General features: G+C 46.4%; 1 protein-coding gene across 2 annotated transcripts in view; it reads left to right on the top strand.

The window, feature by feature from the left end:
- Positions 1 to 10,725: 10,725 nt before the first annotated feature.
- FAM20C (FAM20C golgi associated secretory pathway kinase) overlaps positions 10,726 to 19,602 on the top strand; it is a 56,216-nt gene continuing 47,339 nt past the window's right edge. The window contains exons 1-3 of one of the 2 annotated variants that reach the window (XM_059484513.1): positions 10,726 to 11,306; positions 11,595 to 12,284; positions 14,167 to 14,342. In XM_059484513.1, the coding sequence (XP_059340496.1) occupies positions 11,764 to 12,284; positions 14,167 to 14,342 (697 nt within the window). In that variant the 5' untranslated portion in view covers positions 10,726 to 11,306; positions 11,595 to 11,763. Of the gene's footprint in view, positions 12,285 to 14,166; positions 14,343 to 19,602 lie in introns of both variants that reach the window. The other variant, XM_059484512.1, reaches the window with a different exon arrangement.

Genomic DNA, 19,602 nt, shown 5'->3' with positions numbered 1-19,602 from the left:
GGCCTCAATAAATTTAATGGTGGAAAAAGAGGCTCCAGGGCATAGAAACTGCCAATATTTCCCTCTGGGGTAGGGTTATATATTCATTTTGCATGGCAAGGTTTGGGTAGACAGGGGTGGCTTCAGTGGGAAGCTGCCAGAAGCTTCCCCTGTGCCCAGTGGAACCAATGCCAGCTCCAAGAGTGACCTGCCACAGAGCCCATCAGCATCTCTGGGATCCCTGCTTAAGAACAGGAATAACCCCACAAAACCTGAGAACTGCAGCTAGGAGAGGAGAGGCCACACAAGAGCAACAGCCCTGCAGACACCCAGGTCAGTGAGGGAGGGGAAAGGGGTGCTCCAAATGTCAGAGCAGAGAGTTGCCTGCAGTCTGAGGGGAAGGACCATTCCCTGACCCCCTGTGCCCCTTTGGGGGCAGCAAGTAGAGACCACACAAATGAAGCTGATCCTGGGAAGAAAGGAACCAAAAGAAAACATTTTTAAGATTTTGTTTAATTTCTCATTATCCTCCTCTGATTTGACAGGCAAAAAATTAAATTTTTTACCCAAGTTGAGACTCCTTTGCCTGTAACAGTAATTGTTGATTAATCTATCCTTGCCTTTATCTCAGCCCTCAAGCCTTTTGTTATATTTTGCCTCCCCTGTCCAGCTGATAGAGCAGTTTTGGTGGGTACCTGGTGTCCATCTAGGGTCAATTCACCAGACTATTTGTATTTTAGTACAAATAAAACTGAACTCTGAACTGTTTTGCAGCAATGTCAACCTCTCCCTTCTGTGGATAAACCAAAATGCCAGATCAAGTGTGGAGGGGAAGGTTCTTTACAAGGGAAATGGTTTAGGTCTAGCTGGACCCATGAGATACAACAACCACTTCACCCCCATTTTGCCACAGTTTTGTAACACCAAACAGGTGGAAAATAGGGTGATTAAGGGATTTTTGTGCTGCCTCTGTAATGGGATCACCCTGGAGTGTGCTTGGGCATCTGCTACACCCCCAGAGCAGCCTCAGCCCTCACTGGGGCTGCTGTGCCATGAGCACCAGTGCAGGGGGGCACATGGGGACCTTCTGACCCTAATTCATGTGCTGACCTCCACATCGAGTTTCCAGCTAACAGCAACGTGACCAGATCTGGAAAATGGCATTTTCCTTGGTGCAGAAAGGACCCTGTGGACTGCAGAAGTGCTTCATGTTCCTCTGCACCACTCCACAGGCAGCAGATGGGACCAGTCACACATTGTCAGACCTCCATCAAAGACTCCTCCCCATCCATCACCCGACTGTCAGGAACACCCCCAAGTCCTGCCCAAACTCCAGCACTTTCCAGAGCTCTGCCCTTTGCCATCTGCAACCTCCACCCACCCACTTGTGCCAGGGGCACACAGCAAAGCCTCCCAGCAGGTCTGGGCTACCCACAGCGCTGCTTCTGAGAGATCCTAGAGGCAGGAAGCACAGCCTACCTGTAATTATTATTAGAAGGAACTTATAATTATCTTTTCTGGGTTGAGAAACAATAAAAGAAAAGAAAATGAAAATTATAAAGGAAGTGCTCGTATTGCACTACCAACACCTACGCAAATGATTCTCAAAGCTGCTCTCACCGTTCGTTATTCCCTTGTTTCATTATTTTTCTTTGTCCTTCATTTTCAGTCCTCCTGTATAAGACATTTTGCTCTCTTGCTTCATAATTTTGTTCTTTAATTTATTTGTCCTTATTTCCTTTTGCTCTTCCTTTGATCTTTATCCTTTTAACTTTTGGTTTTTTTCAAAAGCTTTTTTGTAAACTCTGCCAGTTTCAATGTGCTGTCTTTGATGCATTTTTGAATTTGCTGCTCCTTTGCTCTTCATGCCACTTTTATTTTTTCTTGCTGGTTTATTTGTTATCTGTAGGACAGAAGCAATCAGATGCCAGGAACCTTATTGCATCACTGCACACTGTACCTACTAAATTTAATTTTCACTTTTTTACCCCTAGAACTTGACTTTCCCACCCCAACTATATTTGTAGACTGGAATTCTAAAGTGGGCCCTTTGGATAACAAGAAAAACACATTTGCGGCCTTACATGGAGGTCTCCAATATCATTGATTTGAGTCTTGCAGAACTTATTCCAGCAAAGGGGTGATCATTAGTGAGTTGGGAAGGAAGTCTGCTCACATTTATGGTGTTATTTGCTATGAGCTGAGCAAGACCTCTGCTCCTGGTGATGGAATTATGTGCAAGGGCTTCACCAGCCTCTCACTTCATTCTGTTCAGTTTGAATATCAAATTTCTGTTGATTTCAGTGAACTAGCAAGGAGGTTTTGCTGGTTCACCTCAAGCTGAGGGAATCAGATCCAATTGAAAAAGGCTCTTCCCATCACATCGAGTCAAAAATCTTTGAGCCATGGCACTACCCCTTCAGGGATCTCAGGCATGAACCCTTTCTCAGAGCTACACCAGTGCTGAATGGAGTAACACCTATGAAAAATGCACAGAAAAGTCCCATCCCTGTGCCCTGGCTCACCTGCCAGAAGGACACAACCTATATTTGAAAGGAGCAAGGGAGCTGCACAACTTGGAACCACAAAATATGAGCACAGCAGAGCTTTGCAGCCACTGTCACTACAAAGCCCATTTGCCCTTGGAATTATCATCTCCAGTATCAATAGCAGATATGACTCCTGAAGGAGGATTCACAAATATGAGTCAACAAATTAGCATTTGTGTGTATGGCAGTCATGTCTGAAGGGTTCAGATGAGATCTGGGCCATCCTAGCCCTGCTCTAGCTGGCTGTGCTAGTGTCTTGTAAAATATTTCAGAAAACAGCCATTGCATTGGCTTTTACCTCTTCTGCTCGTTTTCCTATGAGAAAGGACAGAAATCAGAGCGGACAGCCATGTACAGAGCACTAATCCAAAAGATAATGGGAAGAAACTTTGCAAGGAGAGAATTCAATTCACTTTATAACAAGCAAATGTTCATTTCTCACAGTGACATCCAGAATGAGCAATGCTGGGTTCCTGCAGGCTCAGCTCTTTGTATAAAGGTTGTGATATTTTGTCAGCAAGGAAAACAAAGGTGCTGAGATGGGCTGGTCAATAATTGACTGAGCCTTGTTACTCACTGCAATCACTATCTTGTCACCATGTCTCTGTCTCAAAGTTTCAGTTAAAACTAGTGAATCACCACACTGAAAAAGACTTCTTACCTTGGAAAAAAAAAAGGAAATTACAATCACTGACAACAACAACAAAGACTTCCTATCTGGCTTTGTCAAAGGTCACTCAGCAGTTAAGTCCATTTACACTGTGACTTCTATCAGCTGTGAAGAACACAGAACAAAGGGAACACCAATATTCACTCCTCTGGCTTCAAAAAATTTCCATGGAAACCTTTTTTATCCCCCCCTTCTTTTTAAGTCACCTCAATCTTCAAAGAACCCAACAAGGACAAAGCCTGCACTGGAAGCCACTTTCACTTTGCATGTCTGACATTCGTGTTTCCAGCCCACCTGAGAGCCACAACCTTGACACATTTCTTGGCAACTGCCTGGAGTTTTATCTTCCAGCAGTGAAGGTAAGTGAGCAACTCCTTCTGCCCCTGGATTACGGGTGCTGGGTATGGATTTTATCCCCACCCTCCTTCCAGCCTGGATTTCACCTGGGGACACAGCTCTCTTGCTGTAGGCTCTGTGCAAACTCAGAACAGAGAAGACACCCTGCCCCAAAGCACCCCTCTCTGAAGAGACAGAGCAGATAAATCAAATCTTATTACTCCAACCTATATGTGGAAAACCATGTTGGTCTCTCAACTAAATGAAAGACCCAAAGGCAATTAGGTCTGATTTACAAGGGAGTCTATGGCAGCTATACCTCCAGCTCAGGCACCTAAATTGTCTCAATTGTCTCTGGTTTTTGGACCCACGCCTTGGAGAAGCCCAAGGCCTGACAAGAAAAAATGGGTACAGAAAACAAACTTGCCCCCAGCACCTTGACACATTCCCAAGCTCATAGATCATCCTTCCCCCATAACAGCCCAACAAGGGCTACACACCTCCAACCTCCAACAGCAAATGCAAAATAGCCACATCTAATTGCTAAAATTTACTGTTGCAACATATCAAAAATAACAATCCAGAAAGTGAGACAGTATTAAAAAAAGCCCTTAGGGAAACAAAAACAGATTAGCACAAGAAGAGCAGAAATCACTGACAGCAAAACAGTTCCAAGAAAACCCATCCTGCTGAAGGGAAGGGAGGGAGAGAGACCCCCAAGAAACACCAACTCCCTTGGCAAAATAACAGCAGACTCCCCACATCTCCAGCGAGGCTGAGCCAGCCCTGGGCCCACCCTAATTCGGGCTAGAATGGGTTAATTCTGAGCTCAGGGCTGTGCAGCAGGAGCTGCACACCTGGCACTGGAGCAGCTGCCTCAGCAGGGCTGCAGCAGCAGGGGGGTGCCCTGGCAGAGGGGGGCAAGGAGAGGCCAAACCACAGGGCAAGGAGCAATTCATCAGGAAGGATGCTCCCACCAAGCCAAGAAATAACAGCACTGCCAAGTTTAAGGGGTTTCATGACTCAAGGACTCACCCAAGTCCCAGTGTTTCAGACCTTCCTATAAAGGATATTTTTAGGATTCCGAATTTCTCGTGGGGTTAAAGTCAGGAGTATGAATTATTCTCCAAAGAAGCAAGACCTAAAACACCACCATTTCCCTGTTTTAGTGGCTTTTATTAATAGATCTCAGAGTGCTCCAGGGTATCCTTCCCATCAGAGAAGGAGACAGAACTGAAGCAACTTCTCAGAATCACATTGGCAAGGAGCACCCAAGCTGGGGAGAATCCTGGTGTCTCCCAGGGGCACAGTAATTCACAGCCTATCAGGATACACTGCCTAGTTGTAAGGTTCTCCCAAGAGGGTTTCTATTAGTATTTTAATTTCTATTTCAGGCTGTCACATGTTTAAAATGTCTTGTGGTTTGCTCTCAACTTCTCAGGTGGCTTTTTTTTAAATGATCTGATTGAAAAATTAGCCATCCAAGAGGAAAAAAAGCTCATGTTGAGGTGTCAAAACATCCATAACAAAACAAAATTAGACTAAAAAAATAAAAAAGAATTCCCAGAAGAGATTCTTCACTATACAATGAAGCTGTTCATAGTTCTGTATGCACTCAAATGGGTCTATGTGTGACTGCAGTAGGCAGAAGCATTCTGTGTGCCTGGGTAGCTTGTTTTAGCAGCAGGATGCATTTTTTCCTGGCATAAATCAGGTAGCTTCCTCAATTTCACTGAAACTGCAAAATTATTTTATGTGTAATTTAGCAAGCCATGTTTTCCATGCTTTACAAAGATTCATGCACTAACTCAGAAAGTCCACAAGGAGCACAGGCTATTTGATCACAATTATTTTTAGAGGAATTAGTTGCTGCAAGAAGATGAAATTATGATAACTCAAGCAGTGCATGCTCTTATGTCATGCACATCAAGATAATTTGTTTTGACTTGGTCTCAGGGATAATTTTTAGATAAGAACACAACCTCCTAGTAACTAATTTTCTTTATACCATCCTACCACTCAGGAAGGTAATTTCTCAGCCCCTCTGTAATGTAGATATATGCAGGATCATTACTCCACTTGAATGCCTGCAGCAAATGTGATCCCTCCACAGGCCCAACCCCATCACTCCAGCAACAACAAGAATTTTGTTCTTGCATGGCCAGGAAGCTCTTTGTTCCAAACAGTAGAAGAATTAAGCATTGTGGCCCAGATCCTCAGCTGATATAATTAGATGGCATTTCATTGAAACCAGGGCCAGCTGATACCAGCTGAGGAGCCAGCCCTTGATCTGCAGCAGCAACAGCTGAGGAGTAACAAACAGGCAGGGGAAAAAAACCCTCCTGTTCCACTGCCTTGATGGAATAACCAGCTCAGTGCTTCCAGCAGGTTGATCAAGAAATCCCTGGGGGTTTAGATCATCCAGAATATTGTATCCCAATTTAAAGAATGGGAACACTCAAAAGGAAAAGGCTGGAGCTGGAAGCTTTGACTTTCTGAAATCAGTTGAGGCTGGTGATGCATTTCCACACAGAGCCCCCCTTTGCCCCGAGGATCTGACAGGACCAGTTCCTCCTTTCAGCTCTTGGAGCTCCAGCTTGCAGCTCAGTGCCCCTTCAGGCAACCTCAGCAAAGCCACCATGGTGATCACACTGCCTCTATGATTTGGGAGTGGAGATTTATTCCAAAAAAATACCAAATACCTAACAAAACCCTGGGCCAGAAGGCAGCCAAAAGAACATTAGTATGCATTATTGAAAAAATACCAGCACACCACTTGAAACGTGTGCTGCTGATTCTTCATACACAGAAAAAGCTGACAGTGAAATCAAGCCTATGGAACCACCTCCTGTTCAGCACCAAGTGTATTCCTCAGCAATAAAAGTGATTTTGGCAGTGTGGGAGGTTAATATGCAGTACCCATCAGAGTGCCAGTGTAATCTGTGTTTATAAGGCAAAGCACCAATAAATTAGGTCAGCACATGAATCTTCAGAGGGAGGAAGGAGAGGGAGAGCAGGAAGAGCACCCTGGGCAGCAAGGCCACAGGGGCCAGGCAAGGCTTGTGATGCCCTCAGGACTTCCAGCATCACAGACAGAGGCTCTCAGGAAGGAAAATCCATTTTGCCATTACAAGTAACAATAAAAATATTACACTGATTCAAAATGTGCAATCAGGCCTGACTTACAGCTTGCCCTGCTGCATTCAGGCTTTACATCAGAAGGCTGTAAACCGTTATAGCAGAAAATAATAGCTGGGGATGTTTGCCCACCCCAAACCATGCTTCATTTATTCACCTGAACACACTGTCACGTACACTGACCATTGTCACTGCTCAGCCAGGCAGGCAGGCAAAAATGGGGAAAATAAACATCTACCCAGATTTCAGCAGCAGATAAGGTATTAATTCATGCGCAGAACAATGAAGAAATGCCAGGACGTACGACAGTAACGCCTCCTGAATTCTTGATTGTATTATCAAATAAAAGCAAGGGTAGAACATGCAAAGAAGTGCTGAATGCCAATCTGTAATACCAAATTAAGGAGCCTGTTAGATCCAAAGCAATCCTGGCTTGTGATTGTAGCAATTCAATGTGAAATTCCCAATAACATTCAAGTACTTCAATAAAAGAAAGATTTTAATTCAATGACCAAAAATAAAATAAAGAGCTGATGTGAATGACTTGATTTCATTTATATTATGGAAATGAGCTGTATGCAATGACTTATTGATGTCATAATATTCCATTAGGAACTTATTATTTTCTTGTTTACATAATGCCAGAAATTACAGGGGTAATGCTGGTCCAACACACAGCACAGCAGAAATAGAAAGCTCTTTGCCATATACTGGAATTCCATATGAAGGTGTAGAGTTTAGTGAAGGAGAAATATTTAAATATTCTTTACTAAGACCAAATCAACTTGGAAAACTAAATGATAAACAACTATCTTCTAACAGCTGTCCAAATCAGTCATGATTACAAAAACCCTGTGGCTCTATGCACACAAGTTTGGTACTTATAAGCTTGTTTGAACAATAATCAGCAGTTACCAAAAATTTTGGGTCTTGAAGGCAAGTCTTGAAGGCAAGTCTTGAAGGCAAATATTTGAAGCCAGAGGTGGTAACTTGCATGCAAATATTGCACTTGCACTGGAAGCGAAGGGGCCAGGGTCTCACAGTACCTGGGCAGGAATGTAGGGACACAAATCCCCATTTCTTCCTTGCAGCAGAAAAAGAGAAATCTTCCCTAGCAGGGGTGAATCACTGAAACCCCAGATCCCAGCACAAGCACAAAATCTTGTACCAAGCCCACATTTGCCCATGAGGTTGTCCTGGGAGGCTGCACCAGCCTTGGAAAACCTCAGACCTGGTCCCTGAGCCTGCCTGCTGCCCAATTTCCAGGCTATCCTGCCCTGCAGCCCACTCCTGACTTCTCCCAGTGGTTTCACACACCAACAATCCGTGGCTTCCTGACCACAGCCACCTCAGCCCTCCCAAGCCAGCAGATCCTTCTGTTCCCATCCCCCTGGCCAGAACCCCAGGCTCTCTGCCAGCCCCATGGAATGCAAATGTGACCTTGGCACTAATTCTGTGTCCCCAGACTGATGATTTAGAGAGGTGAGAGGGCACAGTGACTGCAGGACAGGAGCAGGGCTGTGCTCTTCACATAAGAAAACAGGTGTGTTGGCATCCTCCTTGTGAGATGGGATACAGGGGAGCCCACAGGGTTTGGGAAGAGCCAGCTGAGCTCTGGCTGCATCCCCTGGGCTGCACCAATCAGCACAGCTGAGAGGCACAGAGGGGCTGGAACACACTGCTGGTGCTAAGCATTACCAGCCTTCAGGACAGGGGAAGAAAGGCTCAGGGAACAAGGAAATATGCATTTCCCATTGTCCAAAGCAAAGCTACAGGCTCACTCTCTGCCAGAGTTCACCAACCTGCCAGTACATCTCATTTCACAGATGACCCATCAGTGGCTGAAGGCATTTGTAGATACTGAAGTCAAGAAAAAAATACAGAGACATAAGACAGCCCTTTCACTCTTTTATTCACATCTCTGAGGCACTTTGGTCCAAGCAAAACTTGTCCACAAAGGCCAGTTACAGAACAGAATACAGTACATCTATCAATCTCACATCCTGAGATAAAACTCAAATGTTGAAAAGGCTCAAGGAATAAACAGCTTGTGGGAGACAGGGAGATTCAGTTTACAGGCAGACACAATTTAGATGAAACCATACTTAACTAAATAGCCAATGTGCACTAAAGGTCACACTGATGAAAACAAAAACATGTTGTTTAGAGGAATTAGTTACTTTTTCACAGTATTGTCATTTTCACCTCTTGAAAGTCATGTAATTAACTACATCTAGTTGTTTGCATTATATTTCAAAGCCAGTCTCCCTTTCATTACAAAGCTCTTACACAAGGAGTTACAACATGTTTGACACAATGTTCTTTTACTGTAAAGTAAATTCAAACAACTTTAACTTAAAGAACTCATTTAAGTAATTTGCAACTTTCGCCTCAGAGCTGTTCAGTTTCACCCTCTTCTAACACCACAGGCCTTAGTTTTAGTAGAGCCAACACTAAGAAAATGTAGCCAAAATTTGCAACTTACAAATTCTACTGTGCCTTGCTAAAGGAGATAATGTGTTATTTTATCTATCCTCGCTTGAAGCGCTGCAAACAGCTCCCCCAGAACTCCTTAAAAAACCACAGCAGAGTGTAACTTAAGTGATACACAGGGAACCACTTACCCTGCACTCACCCCTCGCTGCCATCAGCCACGTAGTCAATGTCCAGACAGCCTTTATCCAAGCTGATCTTGGTGAAAAAAGGTGGAAAAAACCAGAAAGCCTTGCTTCTGGCTCTGTAGCAAAATGTGTTTCTGTGACTGAGTACACCCGTACTTGAAGGATCCAGTTGTACCTCTGAACCCTGCGACCACAAGGTCTCTCTAGGACAGCAAGTTTTGTCTCTCCACAAAGGTGCAGAGCAGTCTATAGGATCATAATCCTGTTAGGTGTTTTGGTTTTGGAGGGGTTTTTTTTGGTTTTTTGGGTTGGTTTTTTTTTTTTTTTTTTGGTTCATCAATCTGTTTTTTCCTGCTGGAAAGCCAGCGATTTCCCATGTGCAAAACAGGGTGACACTAACACTGCATGGATGTGCTCCAGAGGAGTGCAAAGCACGGGACTCTGCAGAAGTGCCAGTGAGGGAACAGTGCTGGATGGAGCCTGGTGGGTAAGGAAAGAGTTTTTAAGGAAAGGAAATACTCTGATGTGGTTTAATTCAGGGAAAAATGGACTGCCACATTCAGCATTGAGATGATTCTGTGGAAAGGTGGTGGTGGGTCGGGGTAAGCACTTCATCCTTCTCAGTCCTACAGCCCAACTCAGCAGCTGTTGGAGCCCTGCTATGGATCACAGAATGCAGGACAACGCTGGCCAAAGACAGAAATCCGAGTTCCTGCCTGATTCTGCCAGTTCTGAGCATCCATGCCTGATCACCTGAAGAACCAGGAACAGCTCGTTCCTTCCTCCTGAGTGCCCTCGCTGTCGGAGCGCTGCCAGCAGCGCTCTCGGGGCTGTGCTGGCCCCATGGCCACCCTTCCATCAGCCCGCTGTGCCACCAGGCACGGAGCCAGCAGGAGGGAGGGCAGCTCGCTGCCGGGTTATCACCCCCGCTTGGGGGATCTCGGGGTGGGCAGAGGGGCAGCGGAGCGGCTGCCCGGGCTGCCCTTGCCGGGCGGGGCAGAGCGCAGCGGGCAATGAATGCGCCACTGGCGATGCCAGCCTTGGCACACACACATACACACACACCGCGCTGCTGCTCCGCTGTGCTGCTCCTGCCGATCCCTCTCTCCTCTACCGCTTCTCTCCTTTTCCCCTTTATATATATATATATTTTTTCCCCCCAAACCTTTGTGGAACAGACGCCCTCTCCTTGCCCCAGTTGGAGCTGCAGTAGAATGAAAAGGAGGGGAGGGGGTGGGAAGGAGGGAGGAGAGGAGGGAAAAAAACTCTCTTTTGGTTGAGGTTTTCCTGTTACTATCACTGTAGCGTTTATTTAGCCAATCTCCTAACTATGACGTGAGGAAGGCAGGAATCATGGCTCGCTCATAATATTTAACACACCCACTGAAAGCTGGAGCTGCAGAGCTACTAGTCCAACCAGTCTCCAGAATTCAGTGTAGCTGAAAGAGGTTTTCACTCTGCACCTGCCAAAGATCTCTCCCCCTTTTCCTTCTCTCCCCCCCTTCTCTCTTCCATTCTCTCTCTCTTTAAAAGAAAGATCTGTAAGACCCAGCAGAGATCAAAGACCTCTTCGCTAAAAAGAACCTCTACTGATTTATATTAGTTTCTTTCCTCTAATCCTTCCTTCTCCCCCCTCTTTTTTTTTTTTTTTTCTGTGCCATATTTAACCTTTATGTTGCAGTTGTGCCATCAGACAGTTTTGCAGCCAAAAAAAACCAACCCAAGCCAAAGCACAAGCCCAGCTCGGATACAGCAGCCACCCAGACTCGATCTCAGTTGAACTTACTAATCTCTCCCAAGCACTGGACGCGATGGATGAAGAAACTGGAACCGCTCTAAGAAAATGATTTTCCAGCCAATGTTCTTAAAGAGTCTGAGAGAAGAGAGGGAGCGAGAGCGAGCGGGGAGCGCTTCTGCTGCATCACTGCTCAAATCCAAGGGAAAGGAGTCAGCGTTTCCAGCACAGCCAAATATTATGGATGATTTTTTTTCTTCTGTCGCCTTTCTGCACAGGTTTTCTTAATATTTTTCTTTTCCCCTTCCTCCTCTCCATTTTTTTAAAAATTTTATTTAATCGGCCACTGTGTCTGATGCCGGTTTCTCTCCGAGAGCCAGTTTTCTCTGTTTGTTGTGATCCCTGTAATAAAAAGAGGGAGAAATCGTGAACAGATGGCTTTCTATATTACCATGCCGCTGGCATTGTTTTCCTGTTGATTTTAAAGGCTCGGTCCGGAGCTCCTTTTTTTTTTTTTAATTTTTTTTTTTTCTCTTTTATATTTTTTTTCCCTCCCCCTTCCCAAGTTCTTGATGATACTGAGACATGAGGACCTATCGGGTTTAGCCTGTTTATTTCCCGGCGCCTATGGAGGTAACTTTATTGACTTGATCGCTCGCTTCCCGACCCGGGGGGGCTCTGTCCGCCGCCTCCCCTCCCTCCCCCTCCCCCGGTAATTCATCAGCCGCCCCGGCCATGAAAATGCTCCTGGTCCGCAAGTTCCGGGTGCTCATCCTGATGGTTTTCCTCGTCGCCTGCACCATGCACATCATGATCGACCTGCTGCCGCGCCTGGAGCGCCGCGGCCCCGAGAGCCGCCCGGGCTGCTCCTGCCCGCCGCCCGCCGCCGCGCCGCCCCGCGCCGCCGCGCCGCGCTGGCCCAGCAAGCACACGCTGCGGATCCTGCAGGACTTCAGCGCCGAGCCGGCCTCCAACCTCTCGTCGCAGTCGCGGGAGGCGGCGGCGGAGCGGGCGGCGGGCGGCGCGGGCGGCGGGGGCGCGGCGGCGGCGGCGGCGGCGGCGGGGAGGGCGCGGCGCTTGATCGGCCCCGGGGCGCCGCGCCCGCCGCCCCCCGCCGGCAACGCCGCCCCGCTGGCCGCGCTCTTCGAGCACCCGCTGTACCGCGCCGCCCTGCCCCCGCTGGCCGACGGCGACCTCCTCTTCAATGTCAACAGCGACATCAGGTTCAACCCGCGGGCGGCCGAGCAGCCCGAGTGGTGAGTGGGACCGCGGGTGGCGACGTGGCGCGTCCCCCTTCCGTGGGAATGCGGGATTTAGGGTGTCGTGGCTTTAGGGTGGAAGCGGGCAGAGGGGTTTGGGGGTCACCGGTAAAAAGAGCAACCGTTCACGTGCTCGCCCGGTTGTGTTCCTTCAGAAAATAAATGCCCTGAAATACAGAATAAACACAGAGCGTTTCGGGGTCACCAGGAAAAAGAGAAACCCTTCACATGCTCGCCCGGTTGTGTTCCTTGGGAAAATAAATGCCCCAAAATACAGAATAAGCACGGAGCGTTTCGGGGTCACCGGGAAAAAGAGCAGCCGTTCACAGGCTCGTCCAGTCGTGTTCCTTCGGAAAAGAAATGCCCCAAAATACAGAATAAACACGGGAGCGCGGCAGCGCTGGAGCGCTGAGGCCAAGGGGTCAGTCTGCCCCATCTGCAGCTGCAGCCGGGGAAGGTGCTGCCAGAACGGTGTGAGGAAGAGGGTGAGCTCTCAGCGAGCCTTCCTCTCCAGCACCCTCCCAGTCTCCCACCCAGAGGTGAAGGGGCTGAGCAGTGAGGCCAGACAGTAATACATTAACTTTTGTCCAAAGCAGGCTCGAGTGCCACAAAGGCATTCATCCTGGCAGGTATTTCCGCTTTCAGGATCTGATCTGGGCTACATTTTTCATCCTCAATTAATTCCCAGCGCCCTGCACCTCCACTGCTCTCCAGCCTTCAAAGCAGTCAGTTGCCTCTGTGAATCGTATGCCCTGTTGGCTCTTAAGAAATGCTGAGAAATTCAATGACTGAAAAATCAAAAGGGTTGTCTAATACAACAGCACCCTCTTCCAAACACACTGACATTGTAATGTTTAAACAGCTGCATTGTACCGTGCAAAAGCTCTGTCAAGCTGCAGAGCAGCCAGCATGATCTAAACCTTTAGAAAGAGAGGATAAATAATTCTGATTTCCGCCCTATGAGCATGTGAATTGTCCAGGCCCATTCCATCTAATAATCCTAACTGACTGTGAAGGGAAATAACCTGGAAAGTTTTGGGTTCTCTGAAAGAAAAAGAAAGAAAAAAAAAAAGTCACAAATGCCTGAACATCTGGAGATGACTGTAAACACAGAGAACTCTGGATCAAAATATGGGTTAGTCTGTTCAGTGGGCGAAGAGTGAAATCAACATGATATCCACAATGCAGCTGCCTGTTGTACATATTTTCCTTAGTGGCTGCAGCCAAGGTTCGCAGAACTAAAGTGAATTTCAGAAGGTAGTGAACATTTTAGTTAATTCTTTGCTGTAGTAGGTTCCTACTGCTCAGGGAGGGGCAAGATCAGCCAATTCTTCTTTAGCAGCCAGTTCAGAGTGATGCAGTTTCTCTCATTATCCTTCTTTAAGAAGGAGCAGGGGAGGGGTGCATTGGGTACCACAGCTCAGGTTCTGCTGAAATCTTGGTTTTCTGCCCCATGTCCCCTGTTAAATAAAGGTTCAGGATGATGCCGATATTTGAGTCAGACCTGTAAAAGCTGTGTGCAGCATAATGCAACGTAAACACAAGGTAAAACTTGAGCTCTGTGTTTCTGCTATAGAAGGGCCTCTGCCCTTCTCAGTGATGCCTCTCTGAGTCTTGCTCCTGACTTTCATGGGTATTTAAGTCAGTGAGCATGAGGGGAAGTGGGAATCCATCTCCCCACTGGTCCCAGGTGAGAGAAGGCTCCTGGTGCAGGGAGGAACCCAGGATCTCTCTCCCTTCTGCAGCTCTTTGCCTTTCCAAGTTGTCACATTTTGAAGCCCTGTTTCTTGATGAGTGCTACAAACTGTAATATTATTTCCTTCTCCTCAACTTTGGGTTTTTTTCTTGCTCTTTTTTCTTTTTTTTTTTTTGGTGTTAGGCAAAATGAAGATCATCATGAAGAATTTTTGCCAACTGGAGAGACCTCCATAGACTCCTACCCAAACTGGTTAAAATTCCACATTGGCATTAATCGGTACGAGCTGTATTCCAGACATAATCCTGCAATTGAGGCTTTACTGCAAGACCTTGTCTCCCAAAAGATAACCAGTGTTGGTATGTTTGGATATATGCTATTTTTTTATCATTATTTGCTCTTTGTTCAGGATGTCACTGCTGTTTGAGTATTGATATTTTGCATGGCTTCTCTCCAGCATCCCTGCAACTTTGCTTTCCGACTTCCCTGCTCATTTTCCCTGCTAAACACAAAGAGATAATTCCAGCTCTGTATTACCTGAATAATTGCCAAGTCTGCCAGCGAGGCAAACCCCATTTGTGTCAGAGATCCTTTAGTCACGACCAGGCTGAAAGTGCCCTCTTCAGTTATTTAAAATAAATGCGCTGACAGAAACAAAAAGAAGGGGGGATGGCAGGAAGCAGACAGCAGCTAGATTTGTATTTCTGGCTGATTATTGCTTACAAGGCTGTGCCTGGCAGCCCTGCCTTGCCAGGGGAGGAGAGGCTGCCCTGCAGTGGCTGCGGTGGCACCGCGGGCTCTGCGGCTGCAGGAGCTGCAGCTTCCCCAGGCATGGCAAGCAGCTCCAGGCAGGGCAGCCTCCTCATGAGCAGAGCTCAGATCTGTTTGCTCTGCCTCTAAATCCTCAACAGGGATGTGCCCATGTCAGCCTGTGGCTCTGGTTAAACAAGGTGACACCGTTCGGGGCTTTTCTGCAGGGTTGTTTAATGGCAACGTGTGTCTTCTTGAATTAACTGTGTAGCTGCACAGGGAAAGAAATGTCACAACCTCAGATGAAAGCCCTGGGATACTAAACAAGTGCACACCCCATGGTTTCCAGAGGCAGGGAGTTGCAGCACAGGCAGTGCTTTCCATCCAGCAGGCAGAAAATGGAGTTACTTGTGCTGACCACAAAGTTGTAAAGTCCCTTTCAGAGGGATGAAATAGCAGGAGCTCTGTGAAAGTGCTGATGGTATGCTGGCACCGTGGGATGAGGTCAGCAGGTCTTTAACCCTGCAAGGCAAAAATTCCCCTGGCTTCAGCAGGAAACGGTCTGGGCAAGAATAGCTCAAGCAGCCCGAAGGTTTACAGTTTCCATTGTGTGAATCACAGCAGCTGCTGAGCAGGAATAAAGGAGATCCTTGGTCATCAGCAGTGGGCTGATTTAGCTGGTTGGGATGGAGTAGGTGTAAAGTGCAGGATGCCACAGGAGACCTTCAGCCCAGTGAATCTTGGCTGTGCTCAGTGCACAGCTCTGCTGGAGCAGCACTTTGAATAAAGCATTTGTGGTACCCAGGTGCCATCCCACATGTTGGATTCAAGGGTCCAGTGGACTTGTAGCTCAGGAAAGAGGACAAACATGGGCTTGTTTATTAACCTGTGATGGGTTTTCTGTCCCCAAAAGTCTGGATCAGGTTCATTAGGGGGTCATGTTTGCCCATTAAGCCCATTATGTGTTTTCCCTTCCCCAGCTCAGAGGTGACACTGCGGGTAGCAGCAGACTGCCCATGCTCCTCTGTTCTGCACTGGAGGGTGATGAGGGCACTGTATGGACACAACCTGGGTGATTTTCCCCCAGACACAGCCCTCACCTTTCCTGACCTTACACCTCAATACCCACCAATTTTTGGAATATTGGTGGTACACGCAAATGGGGATTGAGCCAGCCCTTCGTAACATGTGAGTGAACATTGCTCCTTGGGCACATCCACAGATGCAGCCTGTGCCCATCCCTGTCCAGACACAGAGCAGTGCCCAGGCTGTCCCCAGAGGGCAGAGGTGATGCCAACAGAGCCATCCCTTGAGGTTTGCACAAAGAGCACTGTCTGCAGCAGTTTGTACCACATGGCTGCTGAGTATTGATCTTTGCTCACCTCCCCAGCAGTCCAGAGCTCAGCTGCACTGTCTGTGCAGGAGGAGAGGTCTGCAGCAAATCCAGCAGTGCTCGAGCCATGGAATCTGTCCATCCTGCAGAGCAGGGGGTGGCTGAGGTGGATTAGGGACATAAAAGCTGGAAAAAAGGGAGATAAGAGCAAAAATAGTAGTTTAGTGCTCACTCTTCACTTGATCTTCTGGACTCGGTGTTCACTTGTGTTTCTGGGCATGTGGCTTCACCTCTCCCTGCTTCAGCTGGCCCAGCAGCAAAGAATTGTTATCATAAAAAATGGGAGTGAGATCCTGACCCTGGTGACGACAGTGGAAGTTTCTGCCATTGGCTTCCCTGGGGCCATGATTTCACTAATGTGTCATACAGATGTACCATGGGCTTTCCATTAATTCTGATCTTGATGGAACTTTCTGATCAATGGGGGGAAAGGGCCATGGGAGCACAGGGGAAGATTTATGGTTGCTATTAGCAAGTCCCTTTGGGATTGTCTCTGTTAATGTTTGAACAAGGCTCTTAAGAGCATGGTAGGGCCTCTTATGCCTCTAACAAAAACACAGAGCCATGGTTTCTAGCAATGAATCAGGATAATTTCCATAAATTAAACCACGAGATGTATTTGGTGGTGTTGTTGGCCGCTATGGGAACTGACAGGGAATGATTCCTACACATAAATCCCAATCTAAAATCAAGTATATGGAAATGGGAGGGGACTTTTGCCAATATGGAGATGCCAGGATCTGAATTTTGGTGTTAGCATACACTGCCTGACCGTGTGGGGATCCAGGAGCTTTGTCAGCTTGCGAAGAAATAAAGAGCATATTGCTAATACACATTTTTTAATTACTTTTTGCACAATGCAACTTCTCTTATGTTGCAAATTCTTTGGATGTTTAAAAATACATGTTTTAAAGTAATTCCTGCCAGTTTTCAGATTTACTGCAGAACAGCAGAGGGATTCAAAAGCATGTAAGCTGATTAATAAAGAGTAATATTTTTGACCAAAGGACATTTATAGGGCTGTTACATTCTTTGCATATTCCTGCTTATCTTCTAATTAGCCTTGGTGGTTTTTTTCCTTATGGTCAATTTTTGCTGGGTTGTTTTTTTTCTTTTCAAGGCAGCTGGAAAGATGTCAAGTTAGGAGTATAAAATAAATTGAAACCTTGATAATGCCTGGTCTTCAGGCTCCTTTTAGCAAGCAGGACAATTAAATATACAGGGTTACATGCATTAGGTGAAATGGGATATGGCTTTATCCAGTTTCTTGCCAGTGTTCAGATTTACTCTGGCTCTAATAGAATTAGATGATTTGCCTGATACCTGCAGTAATTAGATCCAAGCTGCAGCAGAGCAGCATTCCTGGCCACGCTGTGATTTCTCTGCTCACCCTGCATTATTTATGGGTGGGAGTGGGGAGCAGGCTGAGCCCCCACATCTGCCAGCACCACTCACACCACTCTGCCGTGTGCAGTGGGGTTTCAAAATGAAAACGGTGACAGAAGCAATTCCCAGGAGCAGGGAGCACCAAGGTGACATTTTCTTGATGTTGAAGTTTAAATGGAACAAATCCCTGGGTGGGAGGGAGCATCCCATCCCTTCCCATCCCATCCCATCCCATCCCATCCCATCCCATCCCATCCCATCCCATCCCATCCCATCCCATCCCATCCCATCCCATCCCATCCCATCCCATCCCATCCCATCCCTTCCCATCCCATCCCATCCCATCCCATCCCATCCCATCCCATCGCATCGCATGCAGCTCCCACAGTGACACCTAGAGCTGGCCCGGGAAAGGACAGGGTTACCCCGGCCTGGGCTGGGATTGTTTCTGTGCCCTGCATCTATATATACACATATTTCCTATTCATTTCGTTCAGCATAAAGGGATAGCTCTTAATTTGATTTAATTCACCGAAAATTTCCTCTTGCCATAAATAGGAGCCTAGAGAGAATTGTTTTTCCACTGAGCACTGAAGCCTGGCTTTCAGAAGCACATGCACAGGCAATTGCACATTTCCTTTGCCTTTCATAGCTGCTTATTGCATGCATAAATAACCATATTTAGCTATTTTCTTGCATATTTACAAGATGTCTGTGCATAATTGTGGCAGCAGTATCAGCAGTTTAGCACCAGCTCTGGCATGGGGCATTGGAGGGGCACTGTGGGCTTGGTCTTGCTGTCCAGAGATTTTTATAGACTTTGTAATTCCTCTGAGGAGCTGGGACTTATTTTTTGATTCTTTTTTGATTCTTTAATTCTGTGGTTGTAAAGAGAGCTGACTACCTGGCTGAGGTAATTTGTGAATCTGTGATGCCTTCACTTTGTGCAGGCAGTAATTAGAAAGCAAGTGTGTGAGATTACTCACACTGGGAATAAAAGCTGCAATTACCTGAGGTGGACTCTGCTTCAAGGCAGGGAGAGAAAAGAGAAAAGGGAATGACAAGACTCTAAATATTGAACATAAATTCTGGCTCTAAAGAAAATCGTGAGCATCTCATCCAAAGGAAAGGAAGAAGGGCTTTCGAGAACTTGTAAGAAACAATGAAATGTAGCATCTTTGATTTACTGCTTAGGGAAACAATGAATCTGCCAAGAGTCAACAGATTGATTTAATGTACAATTCCAGATGAAAGGAGAGGACTTAAAATGTACAGCAAAGCCTTAGAATAATTTCACAGATCTCTTCCCCTGCAGAAATCTTTCACTTTCTCCACTAAAAGTCCAAAAAAGTCCTTTAAAAACAAGTTAGCAGAATTGGCCAAGCAAGGACAAACTAAGAGATGATGAGGGCTTGAATTTATTTTTAAATATGTTCCTTACAGCTTGTACAGGGCCATGTCTCCAGCCTGGGGCAGAGCATTACTTGTTAAAGCCAATCAACATGTTTATGTTAGATTTAAGCTTGATCTATAAATAGGAATCCAAAATGGATCTGAGCATCCTCTGTTTCAGATGTTAACTGCATCCCAGGCTGTGACTGCATCTCACCTCTCAGGCATTAGCCCTGCATAATTAAATACATTTTAAAATGTTTGTTGGCTGCTGACCAAAAGAATCAGGAAAAGTTCAGAGATCCTGTTGGGACTTTCTCTCTCTCTATCAGAAAACCATGTGGTTTGGACAGGCTGGTAGCATCAGGGCTGCCATGGAGCAAAGCATAGGAGGTGGAAAGCCAGAAATGGAAATGGAGGGGGATTTTTGCAGGCTTGATCCAAAGTCTGCCGGAGAAAACAGAAGGAATCCCACCTATTTCACTAATCTTTGGACAAGACTCTAATCCCAAACATTCAAGCAAAAAGATATCTCAGGGAATTTTTTGCAAAGCCTCCTGAAGTTAGGAAGATTTCTGATCACACCCTAGAGCCCTTACACTGGGTTAACAGGGAAGGTTAATGCTGCTTTCCATTTCCTTCTATTTGGAGGGCAAGGAGAGGCTTTGAATTGCCTGAAGATGAAAAGTAATGATGGC

The sequence above is a fragment of the Ammospiza nelsoni genome, chromosome 17 (assembly GCF_027579445.1).
Source record: "Ammospiza nelsoni isolate bAmmNel1 chromosome 17, bAmmNel1.pri, whole genome shotgun sequence".
Classification (NCBI taxonomy): domain Eukaryota; kingdom Metazoa; phylum Chordata; class Aves; order Passeriformes; family Passerellidae; genus Ammospiza; species Ammospiza nelsoni.
Note: the sequence above shows the minus strand (reverse complement) of the source record. Positions and strands in the feature narration are given on the sequence as shown.